The 19024-nt window shown below is 43.5% G+C and overlaps 1 protein-coding gene across 1 annotated transcript in view; it reads right to left on the bottom strand.

Annotated features, from left to right (window-relative positions):
- Nucleotides 1-19024, bottom strand: part of PCNT (pericentrin) — a 174585-nt gene that overhangs the window by 17534 nt on the left and 138027 nt on the right. Inside the window, 10 exon segments of the mRNA XM_006878175.1 lie at nt 130-303; nt 1028-1130; nt 2101-2366; nt 7425-7856; nt 8557-8707; nt 9028-9250; nt 14180-14375; nt 14906-15079; nt 15747-15773; nt 16055-16198. Of these exon segments, the coding sequence (XP_006878237.1) occupies nt 130-303; nt 1028-1130; nt 2101-2366; nt 7425-7856; nt 8557-8707; nt 9028-9250; nt 14180-14375; nt 14906-15079; nt 15747-15773; nt 16055-16198 (1890 nt within the window).

Here is a 19024-nt window from a genome sequence, read left to right as displayed (position 1 = left end):
AGCCTGAGTGTGTGCATGTGTGCAAGTGAGTGCGTGTGTATATATGTAAAGAAAGTTCCCGTTTTCTTGCCACATTTCAGGTCAGCACCTCAAAGGTTTCCATTTCCAGGAAAAGGGGCAAATACATACACTCAGGGTGCAGCCCTTTTGCAGGTGGTGCTTCAGAGTCTTTTCAAGCTTGGACACAGCCTTGCACAGCTCCGCCTTCTCTTGGGTCACTGTGCTAACCACTTTTGTAAGGGAATCATTGTCTCTCAGCAAGGCTTCTACAAGTTGGATCTGCAGCTGTGCAGCTGTTTTTTTCTTGAGAAAAAGAAAACAAAAAAAGTTTTAAAGTACTTAGATTAAAAGGTGTGCATATTATTGTGTGTTTTTTGGTGGTGGGGTTGTCATTCAGTGTTGGGGAAAGCACATACAGGCTAACTGACGCTGCATCTAGGTTACAGTCAAGATGTCACAGTGCTTTCCAGTGTCCTACAAAAGGGGTTCTGGCACGAGGCCAGGTCTGTTTCAGCTAACCCTAGTGGTGCTGACAAGCTGCCTTATTCATGACTCGCAGGCAGACCATAAGAGTTCCTTAAAGGAAATTCATTTCTTCCATGACTATATGACTATTCTGCCCACAAAAAGGGTACAAGAACATTGGGAGATGGCACGGGGCCAAGTACAGCAACACATGAACACAGTGGTTAAGGCCAGCCAGCCCCTGATGGGGCAAGAGGACACAGTGCAGGAGGAACATGGGATGGGGGAAAGGGAAGGGGAAAACATGGGGCAGGAAAGACAAGGGCAGGAAAAAAGAGGAGCAGGAACATAGGGTGGGGAGAAAACAGTGGGAGATTGTGGGGTGGGGGGACCCTGAGTGTGAGGGACACGGGACAAGGGATGTGGGGTGGCTGGAGGAAACACAGGACAAGGAAGACACAGGGCAGGGGATGGGGAGGACAGAGAAGAGAGAGGCAGGGGGAGCAGGAAGGAGAGGCACAGAGAGGGCAGAGGGCCACCATGTTATGAGTCCATCACTCACCTGAGAGGAGGTGGATGTGCTCAGGTCAGATTTCAGTTCTTCCAGGGTCTGCAGCAATGAGGCCACTGCTTTCTCATTTGATGATGTCCAGTCATTAATTGTTCTGTAAAAATAAATAAGCATTTAAAGTGTCCTTATGGATACCAACTGACTTACTCCAAAGCTAATTCACAAATCTTCTGGTGGATGGAGACCAAGAAAATGAGGTTGTACACCACCAAAAGCATAGTGCAGCATGAGGAAATGGGGACCACCTGCATGGCTGCTAGAGGGTTACCTAACAGTCCTGAGTGCTTAGGAATTACTTGTTGAGCTACATTTAGTTCATAAGTGTATTTCCTCAGCAAAGGGGCCGGTTGCCGGGAAGTCTATGAATGTAGGAGTGGTGCCACACAACATGACAATATGTCAACAGTTGCACAGCAGGTGCTGATACCGGCCTCGGCCAGAAGTCACTCTAGGTGGGGCAGTGGGACCTATGGGGGTAACCACCTTCATCACCAAACACTGAGCAGAAAGAGGCTTAAATGAAGCTTGGCTTGAAAAATCTTACAGCTCTATAAAATTAATGTAATTAGAGAAAGGAGAATTATGTTAGCTGAATTCTTTCATCAGAAAGAAGAGAAATATCAACATTTTCAATTATTTAAGTCACCCTGGCTTTGACTCCTGAATAGCATGAGCCAGCAGTGGCTGTACACAGCAGCCCCAGTGTGATGACCAGCGACCTCAACGGGTGAACACCTGGAAACATGCACACAAGCACAGAACTAATATCAAAGGAAACATGGAGACCAAAGTCAGGCACTTTGTGAATCACAAGATGTTCTCTAACATTGAAGAGCAAAAAATTCTGTTTTATCAGTATCTTCCAGGGAGTCCTGTTTATTCATACACACAGGACTAAACTTCATTTCACACACACAGAAAAGGAAATAAGGTACATGTTCCATTAAAATGTGGAACTGAAAGTAACAAAATGTCTTTATTTCAGCAAATGGCACACAAATTTTCTAAATTTAAAAACGCAATGCTTAGACTGCACTAATGAGTTCTGATGAACATATGCACACCTGTTCAGAGTCTGGTGGATGAAGCTGGTCAGGAGCCCAGCGGCACAGAGCAGCTGCTGCCTTATCTTCTCTAGCTCCTCCTGCCGCTCTCGGAGGCCGGTGAGGTCCGATGGAAAGCGTGGCTCTGTGTGGCTGGGTATGCGAGGAGAATTCACACAAAGGTCACTGCCAAGACGTAAGCCTTCCTTCGACTGCAGGTCCCTCACCGTCCGCTGAAGTTGCTCGATTTTATGCTCATCACGCTGTCGCTGTAATTCTAGTTCCCGCTGTCATCAATGGTAAATAACATAAAAGAGGCCATCACATACATGTTCCCAATAACAAACTGCCAAGAGTAAGACCTCGCCTAGAGCAGCATACGAGGGGAGGCCCTCACTGGCCAGAAGAGAACCCCAGTGGGTGACATGGGGTAGACACTTTCCTGCACACAAGTCTCGCAGCAAAGCCTCATGGAGCAAGTCACCCCATGCCTGGCACTGGGGTGCTCCATGTGCAACAAGCGTCAGGGGACAGGATAAACGACTCCTAGAGATGTGGTGTCATGGGTTCCAATCTTGCTTTGTGAGGACAATTAAGTTCTCCCCGGGTCCAAGGTAAGCACTCTTGAGTGAAAGGGAATGGTGTTGAGGTGCTGAAGCAAACAGGATGTAGTTTCATTCTGATCCAACACATACCGAATATGTGTCAAAACACAAACATGCTGCACACACAAATTCAGGCACACACAGTCACAAAGCCATAAACACACAGACACAAAAGCTTGAGTAACACCACAAACATGCATATACAAGAGCATATGCACACAGACACAAACGTACATTTACGCACATACATATGCACAAATGAACAGCATACCCATTTATATGCACAAACATACACATTCACAGGCATGCACACATCATGTACATGTGTGAGAGCATGCAGACACACAAGGGCATGTACGTGCGAACACACATGCGCAATGTGCACAGACACACAGGAACATGTACACACAGAGATATATACCTAAAAACAGACAGATATAAACACACCCTGCATGTACACATGGATACACGGGAACCTATTTACACATGCAAGGGGACTTAAAAAAAAGTTTGTGGAAAAATTCCATTACTTTTCTATTTCACTTTTTGAAACCCCCTCACACATACGCACGCACACACACACAAATACATGCATAGAAATGCAGGGCCATGTACACAAAGACATACTACATAGGAGCGGGCACGTGTACTGACACACAGAGACATACACAAGGGGGTTTCGACAAGTTTGTGGGGAAATTCCACTATCCCTTAATTCCATTTTCCCCACTAATCTGTTGAAGTCCCCCATATATCTGTGCACACAAACACATACACCACCTGTCGCAGGGTCTCTGCTACCGACAGATCATTTGAGTGCCCTTTTGCCTTTCTGGGCCTAACCTCACAAAATTTCTACCTGTTTAGTTGTAAAATGGAGATTACACTATTCACTTCACTGTCATTGACTTATTTACTGCTAATTATGTGCCAGGTCCTGTGTGTGAAGGACCAGGGCGAATAGAAAGCAAACACATGAGGTCCCTGCTCCCAGATCTAATTCAACTGGGGAGACTAAGGACATCCCTAAACAAAAACTCACTGGAGAAGAAACTGCAGAAAGAGCAACAAAGTGCTTTCCTAGTGAGGCCCAAGGGACCTCCTCATGGAAAAACTGAGGCCAGATGAGCAAGAAGGGGTTCCTGAGAGTAGGCATGCAAAGCTGGCACTGGGAAGGAAGCCAGAGAGGAAAAGGACAGGACAAGTTCCAAAGATGAAGGAACCACGGGGCCACCTCAGTCCAGAGTCCTGCACAGCAGACAGTAGGAAAGAACGGGAACCTGCCCCACTGGGGCAGAGGGTGTACCCAGCTACCATGGGAGGCTGCTTCCTCTGAACACACATGCACTGCACTCAAGCAAAGAATGGTCATTTCATCTTTAATTTTCCAGTAAGACAAAGGAACTGACAAAGTCTATGGACTGAGATGCTTCAGTAGCTCTGCTAGAGAGAGTCTATGATCCAGATCAACCCAGCCACCTGCAGCAAAAGTAATACCTGGAAGGCCACATGACCTAAAGCACACACATCCAGGTGTATCACAAAGAACACTTATTGACTTAGAAAATATTTTCTTTGCATTTACTTTTCAAGCAATTATGTTGTCACTCATTTTCATAAAAAGTGAAAATCAAATAAATGAGCTTCAATTGAAAACTTTTGACATGGTTTGGAAAAATACTGAAAGAACAGATTCCTTTGACAATCAAAAGAAGGTGACAGAGCCCTCTTCCCAAGGTCAAAACAGACCCTGGGCAGAAAACTAAAGAGCCTGGTCAGCAATGCCCACTTTGGGCCCAACTCCAACCCTTTTCACTCAACATATTGGGACAGTACAGACCACAATCTGCCCAGTATCTACATATTTAAAACATTCCCCACTTCCCAAGACTAAACACCACAAATATTTTGAAGTTTTTAAATCATTACTGACACATAATATATGAATGGACCTCGAAACCAAGGAGTGAAATAAGTCAGTCACAAAAAGATAAATAGTTTATGATCCCACTTACATGAAAAACAGATAGAAAGTAGATGAGAGTTTAACAGGGGCTGGGTAAGGGGGAGTGGATGCTTAATGGGTACAGGTTTCTCTTTAGGGTGATGAAAATGTTCTCTACAATTACGCAGCTTTAGTGGCTGCACAATTCTGTGAACATACTAACAACCATTGAATTATACAAAATTCATATGGTGAATTGCAGAGTATATCCCAATAAAGTTCCTATAAAAGATTAAATACATCCCTGATATGAACATAAAACATTTTATAGCATTTTAGGATCTAATCTATCTTTTTAACATTTAGAAACCAAATGCTTTACTTTTAGAAGTATATTTTGCTTTTTAAACTATTTTATGCCAAGCTGACCACTGAAAAGATCAGGCAAAAAGACTATTTATGTGAGAAATTACAAAAAGGTTTAAAGAACAAAGTATAAAAATAGTGAGGTCACTTTTAAAAAGTATATTAAAGAATATTTTTTAAGAGGGTAAAACAAAGATCAATCCATAAGAAGATGCAAGATATTATATTACTAAAAACAAAAATATTTTGACTGACATAAAATGCAACAAAAAATGGTCACACAAAAAATATAAGTGGAAGGAAAACTGCCCAACACATCCTAGGAGGCCAAATATTATCCTGAAACCAAAACCAGACAAAGACATCAAGAAGGAAAAAAATTAACTACAGACCAATATCTCTTATAGATACAGATGAAAATGTTCTCAACGAAGTACTAGTCAACCAAAGTCAATGGGGTAGCAAAGAAATTAGGCACTATGGTCAAGTAGATTTATCCCAGGAAAGCAAGGCTACCTTAACATCTGAAAATCCATTTACATACCATATTAACATACATTAACATTAAAGAATGGTGGTGGTGGTGGTGGTGATGTGCCATGGAGTTGTTCTGACTGATAGTGACCCTGTACAGGGTTTCCGAGGCTATAAATCTTTACAGGAACAAAAAGCCTCATCTTTCCCCCACAGAATAGCTGGCAGTTTCAAACTGTTGACCTAAAGGCTCACAGCCCGATTCGTAACCACTACGCTACCAAAGCTAGGGGGAAAAATAGCCTATGATCTTACTAGACACCAAAAAGCATTTGACAAAATCCAACTCTTTTATAATTAAAAAAAAAAAAAAAAGTGACCAAACTAGGAATAGAAGGTTACCTCCTTAATTGCATAAAAGACATCTATAGAATACCCACCAAGAATCATATTCTTCCCCCTGGGATCAGGAACAAGAAATACTCTACTGGAGGGCAATTAGCCAAAAAGAACTAAAAAGAAAATAAAAAGTAAAACTAGCTATATTCACAGGTGATATGATTTTGTATGTAGAAAATCTAAAAGAATACACACACACACACACACACAAAATCTCTAATTAGAACGAGTAAACAAGTTTAGCAAAGTTGTAGGGAACAAAATTAATACTCAAAACTCAACTGTGCGTCAGCTTTAGGACTAAGGTGCGTCTGACCCAAGCCATGGTATTTTCAATAACCTCATATGCATGCAAAAGCTGGACAATGAATAATGAAGACTGTAGAATTGATGCCTTTGAGTTATGGTGTTGAAGGAGAATATTGAAAGTGCCACGGGCTGCCAAAAAAACCAACAGATCCATTCTGGAAGAAGCACAGTCAGAGTGCACCTTAGAGGCCAAGATGGCCAAACTTCGTCTCTCATACTTTGGACATATTGTCAGGAGGGACCAGTCGCTGGAGAAGGATATCATGTTTGGTAAGGTGGAGGGTCAGAGAAAAAGAAGAAGACCCACAACGAGATGGATTGGCTAAGTGGCAGCATCAATGGACTCAAGTATAGCAACAGTAGTGAGGTTGGCCCAGGATAGGGCAGTGTTTCGTTCTGCTATGCATAACATTGCTATGGGTCAGTACCAACTTGATGGCACCTAACAACAACAAGAAGTAAGGAATATTCTGGAGATGAAATTAAGAAAATAATTACATTTATAATAGCATGAAGACCTTTAATAAAATTAAAAATTAAGTTAACAAAAGAATAACAAAACTACAAACTGTTGTTGAACTCTATGAAATGGAAAAGCATTTCACTGATTTACTTGCAGAGGCCAGGTGGAGAGTCTGGGACAAAGCAGTGAGCATGAGGCCCCTTCTTCCAGATCTAACTTCACTGGGGAGACTGAGGAAATTTCTAATCATATGTTCATATGGAAACACAAAGAACTCTGACAGCCAGATTGATCTTTCGAGAACAAAGTAGGAAAACTTAACTTGCACTTGCCTAATTCAAAACTTACTACAAAGATGTAGCAACCAAGATTGAGTGGTCTTGGTACAAAGACAGGACCACAGATCAATAGGACAGGGCTTAGAGTCCAGAGTAAATCCTCGCACATGGCCTATCTATGGGGTTGTCCTCCCTGCCATCCCTCGTGCTTTCTGGGCACCAAACAATGATGGGACAGGGCCCTGTGCCGAGGACAAGCCGGCGCTCACCAGTCTCTCCTTGTCTCTCTGCCACTTCTTCCACTTCTCCACGTCTGCATGGCTCTGCCTTGGCTCCGCTCTCCTCCTCCTCTCCTTGCGTGCATCTTGCTCTCTCAATCTTGCCTGTAACTGCTCTAATTCTGCCTGTATCTGTGCTGGCTTCTCCCTCTCCTTCTCCAGAGAGCACCTCAGCTCTTGTTTCTGGGTCTGCAGAGCCTCCATGGTCGCCTCCAGGCTGGAACTTACCTCCCTTTCTCGCTTGAGCTCCTCATTGCGTGTCTGCACCTCGGCCTCCAGTCGCTGCTGGGCACACGCTGCCTGTTGCTGCACACGCTCCAATAGCGCCTGCAGCTCTGCAACACGGGCCTGCTCTGTTCCAAGCTTCTGCAACAGGGCCTGAGGCAGTGAGGACTCCTGTATCCTCCGGCTCAGCTGCTCTGTCAGCAAGCGCTCGTGGGCCAGGGCCTCTGAGAGCTCCCGTGACCGGCCCTGCTCCACCTCCATGCTTTTCTGCAACTCAGCAAGCTTGCTGCGTTCCTGCGCCAGTAGCGCCTCACAGCGGGAGCACTCAATCTGCAGTTCCTTCTGGAGGTTGTCCTTTGCTGTCTGCTCATGTTTCAACGCCACACAGAGTTTGTTATTCTGAGAATACTGCTTTTCCAGAGAGGTTCGCAACTCCTGCAATGGAAAAAAAAATGGGGAAGTCAAACTCACAAGAAAAATACCTGCTTAGTCATCTTGCCAAATCTCTTTTCTTTACTTTGACCCAAGAGCAACTCTTCTTGACTTTTATGGGAGAAGTACACACAAGGTTCCTCTGACTTGTCACTACTCTCAGGCACACTGAGGTATTCTTTGAAAAGCAGCACAGCGTAAGTGCACACAAATGCCACCTCCTAGGGGACTCACAATAACACATATCCTATGATTGGTGTCTTGGAAGCACATTTCACCATTTAACCATAGCATGTAAACTAAGTTTGTACTACACAATAAGCACCAAAACCACCACACAGGTAGTGGGATCACTTGTAAAGAGAAGCTCCATTATAAAGAGAAGCAGTATCACACTGAGGCCCTGGGACAGGTGTACAGACCTGGTGGGCGATGGACAAGAGGAGGCTGCCGCCTACTTCTGGAAGCATGCCTCCAGAGTTGGTGAGATTGCTCAGAGGAGCAGTCTGACCCACAAAGCTGCTGCCCGTACCATCTCTCGGTGACCCTGACATCTTCTCTATCATAGAGAAGGATCTTCTCTGAAACAGCTCTGCTCCTGCCTCAAGTCCCCCTGCTGCTGGAATGCTGCCAGATGGCTTACCCATCAAGCTCCCCAGTTTATACTGAGAAGGCACAGCACTGCCACACCACTGTAAATTACCTCTAGGGCCCGGGAGCTCTGACCCTCTTTTTGCAGGTGTTGGAGCTGCTCTTCCTCCAGTCGGCTCTGCAGGGCATGCTCCTTTACACGCTCTGCCTCCAGCTCCCCAAGCGCGACCTCCAGGTCCTTCTCCTTACTGTCCAGCACAGACCTGGGAGACACCAACACAGTGGGCCAGAGTTCACCTCAGGTAGAGGAGAGTCACTGTCATCTCACTGTGATCATATGGGGAATCCCTTCTTCCATAAACCTAGTGAGAACAGGCGCTATTCAAGCAGCTATGATAGTATCTAACACACACAGTCCATGGCACACCCCAACATTCCACTTTACTTAGATACCAAGAAAAATGTGGCAAGAACTATATAATTTCCATTCATATGTGGCAATTCAACATCTCATAAAAGCTATTAATAAGGGAGCTAGCAGGCAGTGCATATCTGGTAGTAATTCACCATCTTCCACACACACCTCAGCTGAATGACCTCTTTCTGCACGTCATTCAGGGACTTCAGCAGTCTTTCATTTTCCTGCTTACACTCGCAGAGCTCAGATTTCAGATCCTTGACAGTGCTTTGCTCCAGAACAAGCAGCTTCCGGACACTAGTTGCTTTCTCCTGCTCCTCACTCAGTGTCTTCTGTAAGTCGCTGGCTATGCATTTCTCCTGCTCAACCTTATATGCCAGTAATTCAACTGAGAAGGAGAGTAAAAAATGTGAGGTGTATTATTTATTAGCTCAAATGAGCTGTCCAGATGATTCAGCTAAGTTAAAAATACTAGCATGGTCTGAGGCTGTCTTCTTTTGGGTGGCGAACCCTCTTTAATGAGAAGCCCATTACTTCTAATGCAGTTACGACCCTCAGTGCATTATCCTCTTGTGTGCTGCCACCTCTACCCCCACTCTCTGTACTGGGTCTGTGCTGAGCTCCCTTTTTGTAACTATTCCTTTTCCTTTCAGGCTTCCTCTTCCAGTCAGAGACGCATAGCCACATGCTCTTCTGAAACTGCTAAGCCTGGGGTCTCCTTAGACACAAGGGTGGGGTAGCAATGGATTTGCAGGGATGGCTGCTCTTAGCTAACCAATCACCTCGGTCACCCTGGGCATCACCATGGACACAGGAATGATTCCAGTAGAATGGCCTCAGCCCTAGGTGGCTTCACTGGTGGATGATGCTACCAACACTTAAGAAAACAAAAGTATGAGGAGACAAAAGATAAAGTAGAAAACGAGCATCTCATAAAAATTAAATACTTTTGTAAACCAAATGGCTTTATCAACAAAGCAAAGTGATAACCTAGATAGGTAGAAAACTTGGGAGAACCAAATATCTAATGAAGATATAATATTAAAAATGCATTTTTAAAAAACATCTACAAGTTAACAAAAAAAGGCAAACAATAAAAATGGGCAGAAAACTTGACGGGTATTTAACCAAAGAAGATAATCAAATCATCAACGAGCACATGTTTGACACAATGTCAGCCATTTCAAAAACCAAATCCAGTGTCATCTAGTTCACTCCGACTCATAGAGAACCTAAAGACCAAGTAGAACTGCACCGTAGGGTTGACAAGATTATAAAAATTTAAAGAAACAGACTGCCACATCTTTCTCCCAGAGTGGACAAATGAATTTGAATTGCTGATCTTTTAGTTAGCAGCTGAGCATTTAACCACTATGCCACCAGTTTAGGCTTCTTAAATAATTCTTTACTTCACGTAAATGAGATTATACAGTATTTGTCCTTTGATGACTGACTTACAAGAGCAAATAAAAAAAAGTATTGCTACTCAGGGTTCCAGGTAATACGTGCATGGATTTATTCCAAACTATACATGTTTAAACATGTCTGTGATTAGTGTATGGTTACAAAGAAGTTCACTCAGTAACACACTTGTCTTAGGGGTGGGAATGATCCCTGCTGCAAAGATTTGTTCCCTCTTTTGAGCTACTGCATCCATAGTTGTAAGTCAAGTTCATCAAACTGTATCAGATTACTCTTTTTTTCCCTCTTCTTTCTTCTTCTAGTTGAGCTCTGATCACCCAGTCATTGAGGCTAGGTCAAATGGGTATTATCTGCAAGTGTGGGTGCTCTTGTGGCTATGCCCTCTCTTCTTATCCACTGGACACTTCATCCTCCACTCCAGTCCTCCATGGCTATGCCACTGACTCTGGGCCCAAGAGTCCCCAGGTCTTGTCACACTGCTGGCCAACCAGGTCTCCACCTAGGTTCACAGGAGTCTATTGACCATTGTAGGGCTTAGCTCGCAGCCTTGTCGGTGGCAAATATGGTCACCCGTCAAAGCGTGTATTCCCACTGAGTCTTAGTCTTAGAAGGGGGTTTACTTTGAGGGGACTCTACCCCTTGCCTTGATGTCTCCTGGGCAGACAACTTGCTTGTTCTTGTAGTAATTGGTTGTCTGCCTCTATTGTTTTGTGTTTTTCCTGTCAGTCTTTCTTTCAAGAAATATCTTCTGTTCTTCTAGCCACTCCAGGCTGGTCTGCCCATCCTCTCAGAGGTAAATTTCCCAACTCTGAAAATTCTGGATGCTGTTCAGGATTCCACCTACAGTCTTATGTAATGCAGGGGCTCCGCAGGCAGCCTTCTTGACGGGGCACATTGTATCCCCATTTTAGGTATTCCAATCAGTTATAGGCAGAAGGCGGACTTACAAGCTTTCTATGGTGATACTTTTGGCTTTTCCTTTTTCTCCCCTTCCAGTGTCTATTTTATAACGTAATGCAAGGAATACCAAGATTCAGTAGACAGCCAAGCATCTTAACATTATTTCCACCTTTTTTCCCTATTCCAACTATGTCTCAATCCGTGTACCCCCTTGCCCTGTTGTAACAAGGTTGTGTTTCATGTATGATGTTCTTGATGTCATCCCACAACTCTTCTGGTCTTCTGTCTTTAGTGTTTAATGCATCAAATCTGTTCTTCAGATGATCTCTAAATTCAGGTAGGATATATTCAAGGGTCTTATTTTTGGCTCTTGTGGACTTGTTTTCATTTTCTTCAGCTTCAGTTATAATTTGCATTTGAGTAATTGACGGTCTGTTCTACAATCTACCCCTGGCCTTGTTTTGACTGATGATTTAAAGCTTTTCCACCGTTTCTTTCTGCAAGTGTAATCAATTTTATTTCTGTGTATTCCATCTAGTAAGGTCCAGGTATATAACCATCTCTTATGCTGTCTAAAGAAGCTATTTGAAATGAACAAATCATTGATTTTTCAGAATTCTATCATGTGATCTGCAGCATCATTTCTATCACCAAGGCCATATTTTCCAGCTATTGATCCTTCCTCTTTGCTCCCAATCTTTGCATGCTAATCACCAGTACTGATCAATACATCTTGATTGCATTTTTGATGAATTTCAGATCGAAGAAGTTAGTAGAATTCTTCTATTTCATCCTCACTGGCTTTAGTGGTTAGTGTGTAAATTTGAATAACAGTGGCATTAATTGGTCTTCCTTGTAGGCATATGGATATTTTCCTATCACAGACAGCATTGTACTTCATAACTGATCTGGATATGTTCTTTTTGATGATGAATGCAACACCATTCCTCTTCAATTTGTCATTCCTGGCATAGTAAACCATGTGGTCATCACATGCAAAATGGCCAATACCAGTTCATTTCAGCTCACTAATACCTAAGATATTGATGTTTATGCATTCCATTTCATTTCTGACAATTTTTCTAGATTCATACTTTGTACTTTCCATGTTCCGATTTTCAATGGATGTTTACAGCTGTTTCTCTTCATTTTGAGTTGTGCCCCATCAGCAAATGAAGATCCTGTGGGCTTTACTTCCATGGGCTTTACTCCATTTGTGTCATCACGGTCAACTCTACTTTTGGGAGGCAGCTCTTTCCCAGTCACGTTTTGAGTGTCTTCCAACCTGAGGAGCTCATTTTCTGGCACTGTATCTGACAAGTGTTTCTCTGCTATTCGTAAGGTTTTCAGTGACTAAATATTCGGAAGTAGTTCGTCACTCCTTCTTCCTAGTCTGTCTTCATCTGGAAGGTCATTTGAAACCTGTCCACCATGGGTGACCCTGCTGGTATTTAAAATAGATGTGGCGTAGCTTTCCGAATCACAGCAACTCACAAGCCACCGTAGTACGACAAATTGACAGACAAGTGGTGGATGCAACAGCTACTGGAATTGCGATCTCATATCACTCTGCATTTTCAATTTTAAGCAAATATCTTAACCTCAGCAAGCTTTCAGTTGATGGGTGACAAATGCATTTCATAAAGATCAGATACTTCAAAAAAGATGATCCTATCACCAGTATACGAAGCAAAGTTAAAGCTCATGGAGACGATTTTGTGTAATGACTCGTTGCCAGAGAAATGAGTCTTAGGATTACCAATACAATCAGAGAGCAAGGTGCAATCAAATCATGTTTAAACATGTACTGTTTGGAACAAATCTGTGCATGTATTAACTGGAACCCTGAGTAGCAATACTTTTTGACTTACCCTTGTAAAGTCATGAAAGGACAAATAGTGTACTATCTCACTTACAGGAAGTAAAGAAACATAAGAAACGAAAGCTTACTTGTGGTTGGCAAGTGGGGGAAGGAAAGGAAGGTGGGAGTGTCTTGCTTGGGGAGCACTTCGTAAGGAAATGGGGTTAGGTGAATGATTTGGAAAAGGATGTTGAGAATGACTGCAAGGATCTACTCAATGTCACTGAATTGTACATGCAGAAACTACTGAATTGGTGATGGTATGGTTGTGTATATTTTCTCCAGAATAAACAAATATAAGAAAAAAACAAACACAAAAATCATAAGGCAATGCCATAATACAAATGCCTCTGGAAAAAGACAAGCAAGGGTCACTCCTAATCCTTTTGTGACACCAGAAAAAGGTTTTACAAGAAACATTATTAAAAGCTCTGATGGACAGATGCACAAATGTCAGCAAATGGGATCGAATTTCACAAAAGGACCATATGCCATGATAGTTATCCAAACCACCTGCTGCTCTGCTCAACATCGTGTGACTCCATCTGCACCAGAACAATACTGGAGGCCCAACGGAGCTCGACACCCCACGTCATAGTCAGAGGTGGACACTTCAAAAGCAGGGCAAGAATACCACCCTCAGAGTCTGAGCATGTCAGACTCAGGGTCTAAACCAGTGCAACAAGTGGAGACAGAAGTAAAGGCATCAGGTGGGACAGAAACTAAAATGCCATCTGTGCTCAGAAAATGTAGCCATCATTGGCGGACCTAAATCAAGTACAAGTGTAATGATCTGGTACAATGCACCTGGCCTGTTAGAGGCCCCAAGAATCTTCTAGAAGGAAAGCTGGCCATGCAGTGTGTCTCTGGCCATCTTAGCCCCTAGTCACTTCATTCTGAGCCCTATCACCTGAAGAAGGCAGCAGTGCTATTGTTCAGGTTTCATAAAGACAAACTTGTTGTTTTCAGACAGTCCCATTCTGTCCCCTGCAGGATTGAGGAATACAGATACTGTAGAAAGGCAGTCCTCACACACAGGCTCAATGACCTACATTACTGAATGGGTGCATGCTAGTGATCATGTGGCGCAGTTTTAGTATGCATAGACATGAGCGAGGAAGGGTGCTTACTCACCCTGCCTACGCAGCTGGTGTTCCTGGCGGCTCCCACGGGCCTCTGCACTGGTGAGTGCTGCGCAGAGCTGCTGCAGCTTCTCTTGGTTCTGTAGGTGCGTCATGCGCAGCTGGGCACGTAGGGCCTGGATCTCACACAGCAGGCTGCTCCGGTCAGACAAACAGGATGGCTCTGTGGACAGCTCCGGCAGCACACCCTGCAGACAGGTGGTGAGGAGTTAAAAAGATGGAGACCACAGGGGGAGGCTAGCTTGGGAAAAGAGAGGGTAAGTTGGAGGTCAAGAAACCCAGGCCCTTACTGGGACAAGGCACGTGCACTGCTGAGTACTGAGGACAAGCGGCAGCATGTGCAGCAAATGTGCAAGGAGCTCATATGCACATCAGCCACCTGCGCCTGTTGCCTTCCTTCTGGACACTTCAACAGAGCCGCGAGGACCAGCCATGATGTTGCTTGAGTCACTGATTCCAAGAACACAGCCTCCTTATTTATAGGTGAACTGGCGTCTCAGATTTGATCAGTCTTAACACATGTGGGTCTCATCCCAAAGCTCTTGAGGAGGCTCACTTGCCCACAAAGAACGAGGTGAGGACAAGGCACATGTAACTTTGAATTTGTGTGTTCAATCATGACAAGCAGTGCACTGTGGTTACTGCTGCAACCCGAGGCTGAGGTAAAATGTTCTTTCACCACAACCGCACTCCCGATGAGATACCCATGTCTGCTTACCTGTTCCCGGACAACCTTCTCCAGCCGCTCAAGCAGAGAGCCACTATCCCCTAGCTCACAGCTGCTCAGCCTAGACTGCAGCTCAACACCCAATACATGTCGCTCCTTCTCGAATGCATCCTGCACAGCTCGCAGGAAGACTCCTCTCCAGTCCACACACACATCAGAAGGTTCCTAAAACAGAGGATAAGAAAGAACCATTTTTACTCCATACACTGTGGATAAGGAACAAGAGCCACTAAGACAGATGAGACTCATTCCTCCTCCTCAATGGGGAAAGAAGCTAAGGGGGGAGACCTCATGAGGATAGATGATATAGAACATCCACACTGCACCCAACAGAATAAGGACCCAATACTGGTAACGGGGGGCCCTGGTGGCACAAACGTGCTGAGAAGGCACTCAGGATGCCGACGTGCAGCACAGTCTCAGGGCAGCAGGTGTCAGGTGAATGGGCTACAGCCCTTACCCCCAGGATCAACCACAAGGTAGTAGAATGATACTAGGGATGACACAAAGCAGAGAAGGGCTTTATGGAGATACCTGGATTTGGTGAGCACCAATCAGAAGGTCACAGCTGGACTCCACACCTCTCCCTCATGCACCCACCCACTGCACATTGCATCTTCTGAGGCAGAGTTGGAAGCAAAAAAACCAGTGGCAAGGAAAAACTTCCACCTGCTGCCACTTGCCCACCTCCCTGGTCAAGCCATTTCTGAAAAAACATACAGCCCACCCAACACACCCCAGTGCTGATTCTGACTCATAGTAACACGATAGAACAGAATAGAACTGCACCTTAGTATTTCCAGGACTGTAAATGTTTACCAGTACAGAAAGCTTCCGTCCCCTTTCTCCCATGAAGAGGCTGGTGGCTTTGAACCACCAACCTCACAGCTAGCAGTCTAACACTTAACCCCTATGCCTCAAGGGCTCCTTCTGCCTATCCCAGGAACCCATTATTTGCTCAGGGTCTTCAACTGTACTCAGTGCATCATTGTGGCTCCTTGGAAAGGGGAACACACACTGTAAGGGAACCCCATAGTTCCACTGTGTGGCCTTGCACCAACATTACCATTCAGTGCCCCAAATTTTCCAACAGCATATCCCTACCTTCTCTCCTTTCTGAGATGCTTCAAGGGCCGGCACTGCCTCCATCAGTCCCAGCCCCTCCCTTGGGACATGCTCTAATTTGGCACATGGGTCGCCCCTGCCCAGAGTGCTGGGGGGACCCCAGTGCTCAGAAAGGGCCAAGATGTGGTGGCTCTCATCACACACCATCTTCAGCATCGTCTGCAATAAAAATCAAGTCAGAGATGACAGCTAATCTCAGACCTAGAGGTGCTAAGATCCCTCCATTCACACACCCAGCAGGAAAGGAACAGTATGCCTACCACTGTGGCCCCTGGAGCATTTCCTGCTCTTTTCTAATTGTGAGTTTTTATATTATGTAGGTACAACATTCTATTTATTCATTCATCTGCTGGTGGGCATGTACATTGTTTCAATCTTTTTGCTATTATGATAATACTGTGATTAATTGAGGTATGCACGTTTATGTCAATTCTGTTATATCCCTGGATATATTCCTAAGAGTGGAATTACTGGGTTATGCGCAGCTCTATTTCTATTTTTTTAAGGAACTGTTGGATTAGTTTCCAAGAAAGCTGCACCATACAGAATTTCCACCTAAACGAATAAAGTTCCAATTTCTCTACATCCTCTCCAATTCTTGCTATTTCCCATTTTTCAATCTTCACCATCCTGTTGGTAGTTGCCACTGAGTCATTTCTAACTCATAACAACTCCATGAAAAACAGAATGTGTTCTGACAATCATTGCTATGTTTGATTGCTGCTCATTGTTGTAGCCACTGTGTCAGCCCGTCTCACTGAAGGTCTTCCTCTCTTTTGTTGACCCTCTACTTTACCAAGCATGATGTTCTTCTCCAGGAACTGGTCCTGTATGATAACATGTCCAAAGTATGTGAGATGAGGTCTCACCATACTTACTTCTTAGCAGCATTCTAGCTGTTCTTATTCCAGGACAGATTTTTTGTTCTTGTGGCCATTCATAGTATATTCAATATTATTCACCAACACCATAATTCAAAAACATGAATTCTTTAGTCTTCCTTATCTGATGTCCAGCCTTTGCATACATATGACGTAACTGAAAATATACGGATAGGGTCAGGTATACTTTAGTCTTTAATAGACGTCTTTGCTTTTTAACATTTTAAAGTGGTCTTTTGCAGATTTTCCTAATATAATGTATCATTTGATTTACTGAATGGTACTTCATAAGCATTCACTGTAGATGTAAGCAAGATAAAATCCATGATACATTTATTATGGTGTTATTTATAGGTACAGTTGTGAGGATTTTGGTTACTTTATGTTGGGGTATTGCAATACTGAAGGCTGTAATCCTTAAGTTTGTCAAATCATCTTTAGTTTCAACAAGCAAGGTTGTGCTACCAACATAAAGCAGATTGTTAGTAAATCTTACTTCAAATTTGATGTCTTGTTCTTCTTCCTATATTCCAACTTCTCATATTATTTCAACATTTATATTAAATAAGTATGGTGAAACAACACAACCCTGATACACACCTTTCCTTTAAAACATGCAGTATCCCCTTGTTTGAGTCTGACAACTACCTCTTGGTCTATGTACAGGGCCAAATGAGCACAGTTAAGTGTTCTGGAATTCTCATTCTTTGCAAAGTTATCCATAATTTGTTATGATGCACACAGTAAAATGCATTTGCACAATCAACAAAATACAGGTTAACATCTTTCTAGTATTCTCTACTTTTAGCCAAAATCTATCTGATGTCAGCAATGATATCCCATGGTCCAAGTCCTCTTATGAATCCAGCTTGAAATTTGGCATGTTCCTGTCAATGTGCAGACTGCAACCAATTTTTAAAATTATCTTCAGCAAAAATTGACTTGTCTATGATATTAATGATATTGGTAGATAACATCCACGTTTTGTTGAGTCACCTTTCTTTGGGATAGGCACAAATAAGGATCTCATCTAGTGGTTGGCCAGTTCTTCCAAATGAGTACATCCAGGCAGCACTGCATGAATTTGTTGACTATCTTAATTAGTATTCAGTCAATTCCTGAAGCCTTATTTTTTACCAATGCATTCAATGCACCATGAGCTTCTTCCTTTAATGCTGCTTCTTCATCATATACTGGCTCTTAAAATGGCTGAACATCAAATAATTCTGCATGGTCCAGCAACTGTGTATTTTTTCCATCTTCTTTTGATGTTTCTTGCATCATACCTTGCCTACAAAATCATTCAACATTGCAACTTGAAGCTTGACTTTTTTAAGTTTGAGAAATGTCGACTATTCTTCCCTTCTGGTTTTCTCCATCTAGGTCTTTGCAAACTTCACATTAATGTGAGGAAGCTTCAAAAATTCGTGCGAAAATGATTTTGAAAGTTAATGGAATAGGAAGCAGGGAGAGATGGTGGACTAGATAGAAATGCTGTGCGGCCCTCTACAGTAAAGATACAGAAAACTGGACCACATAGATTCAGAGGATGGTTCTACAACTCTGAGCTTCAGATAAAGGGATAAATAAGTGGCTTGAGTGTTTACAGGAAAAATACTTGGGCAGATGCAGCAACAAAGGAGATGACTTTGGATTTGGGGTGGGTGGGTGTGTGACCTGCTGCAGCCATTTTGAGCATGTGTACGCAAATTAAGAGACAAGGACACATTCACATTGCTGAAGCCTAGCTATGACTCACAAAGACAAAGGGACAATTTTTTTTTTTTTTTTTTTGCTCTCTTCTCTTTTCCTGTCTGGTTCCCTACACTTCCCTGGTGATCCAGAGATGAGATCTCTAGGAGTGTACACCCCCAGGAAGGTCCCACTTTCCAGGTGGGGGAATAACGCACACAGCATGGATGTGCACATCACTGAAGAGGGATGCGACAGTAGTTTCGCTCCACTCCAGGAAGGCCTGATTCAAATCTGCAAAGTTGGTCCCTGACAGAACTGGGCTAGCGCTCATGAGGAAAAGCGGCTGAACAGATGTGTGGGGTAGAGAAAAGGAGAAAGAAAAAGACTGGTTAGAGGTAAGAGGGACCAT

Source organism: Chrysochloris asiatica, unplaced genomic scaffold (assembly GCF_000296735.1).
Source record: "Chrysochloris asiatica unplaced genomic scaffold, ChrAsi1.0 scaffold00354, whole genome shotgun sequence".
NCBI lineage: Eukaryota > Metazoa > Chordata > Mammalia > Afrosoricida > Chrysochloridae > Chrysochloris > Chrysochloris asiatica.
Note: the sequence above shows the minus strand (reverse complement) of the source record. Positions and strands in the feature narration are given on the sequence as shown.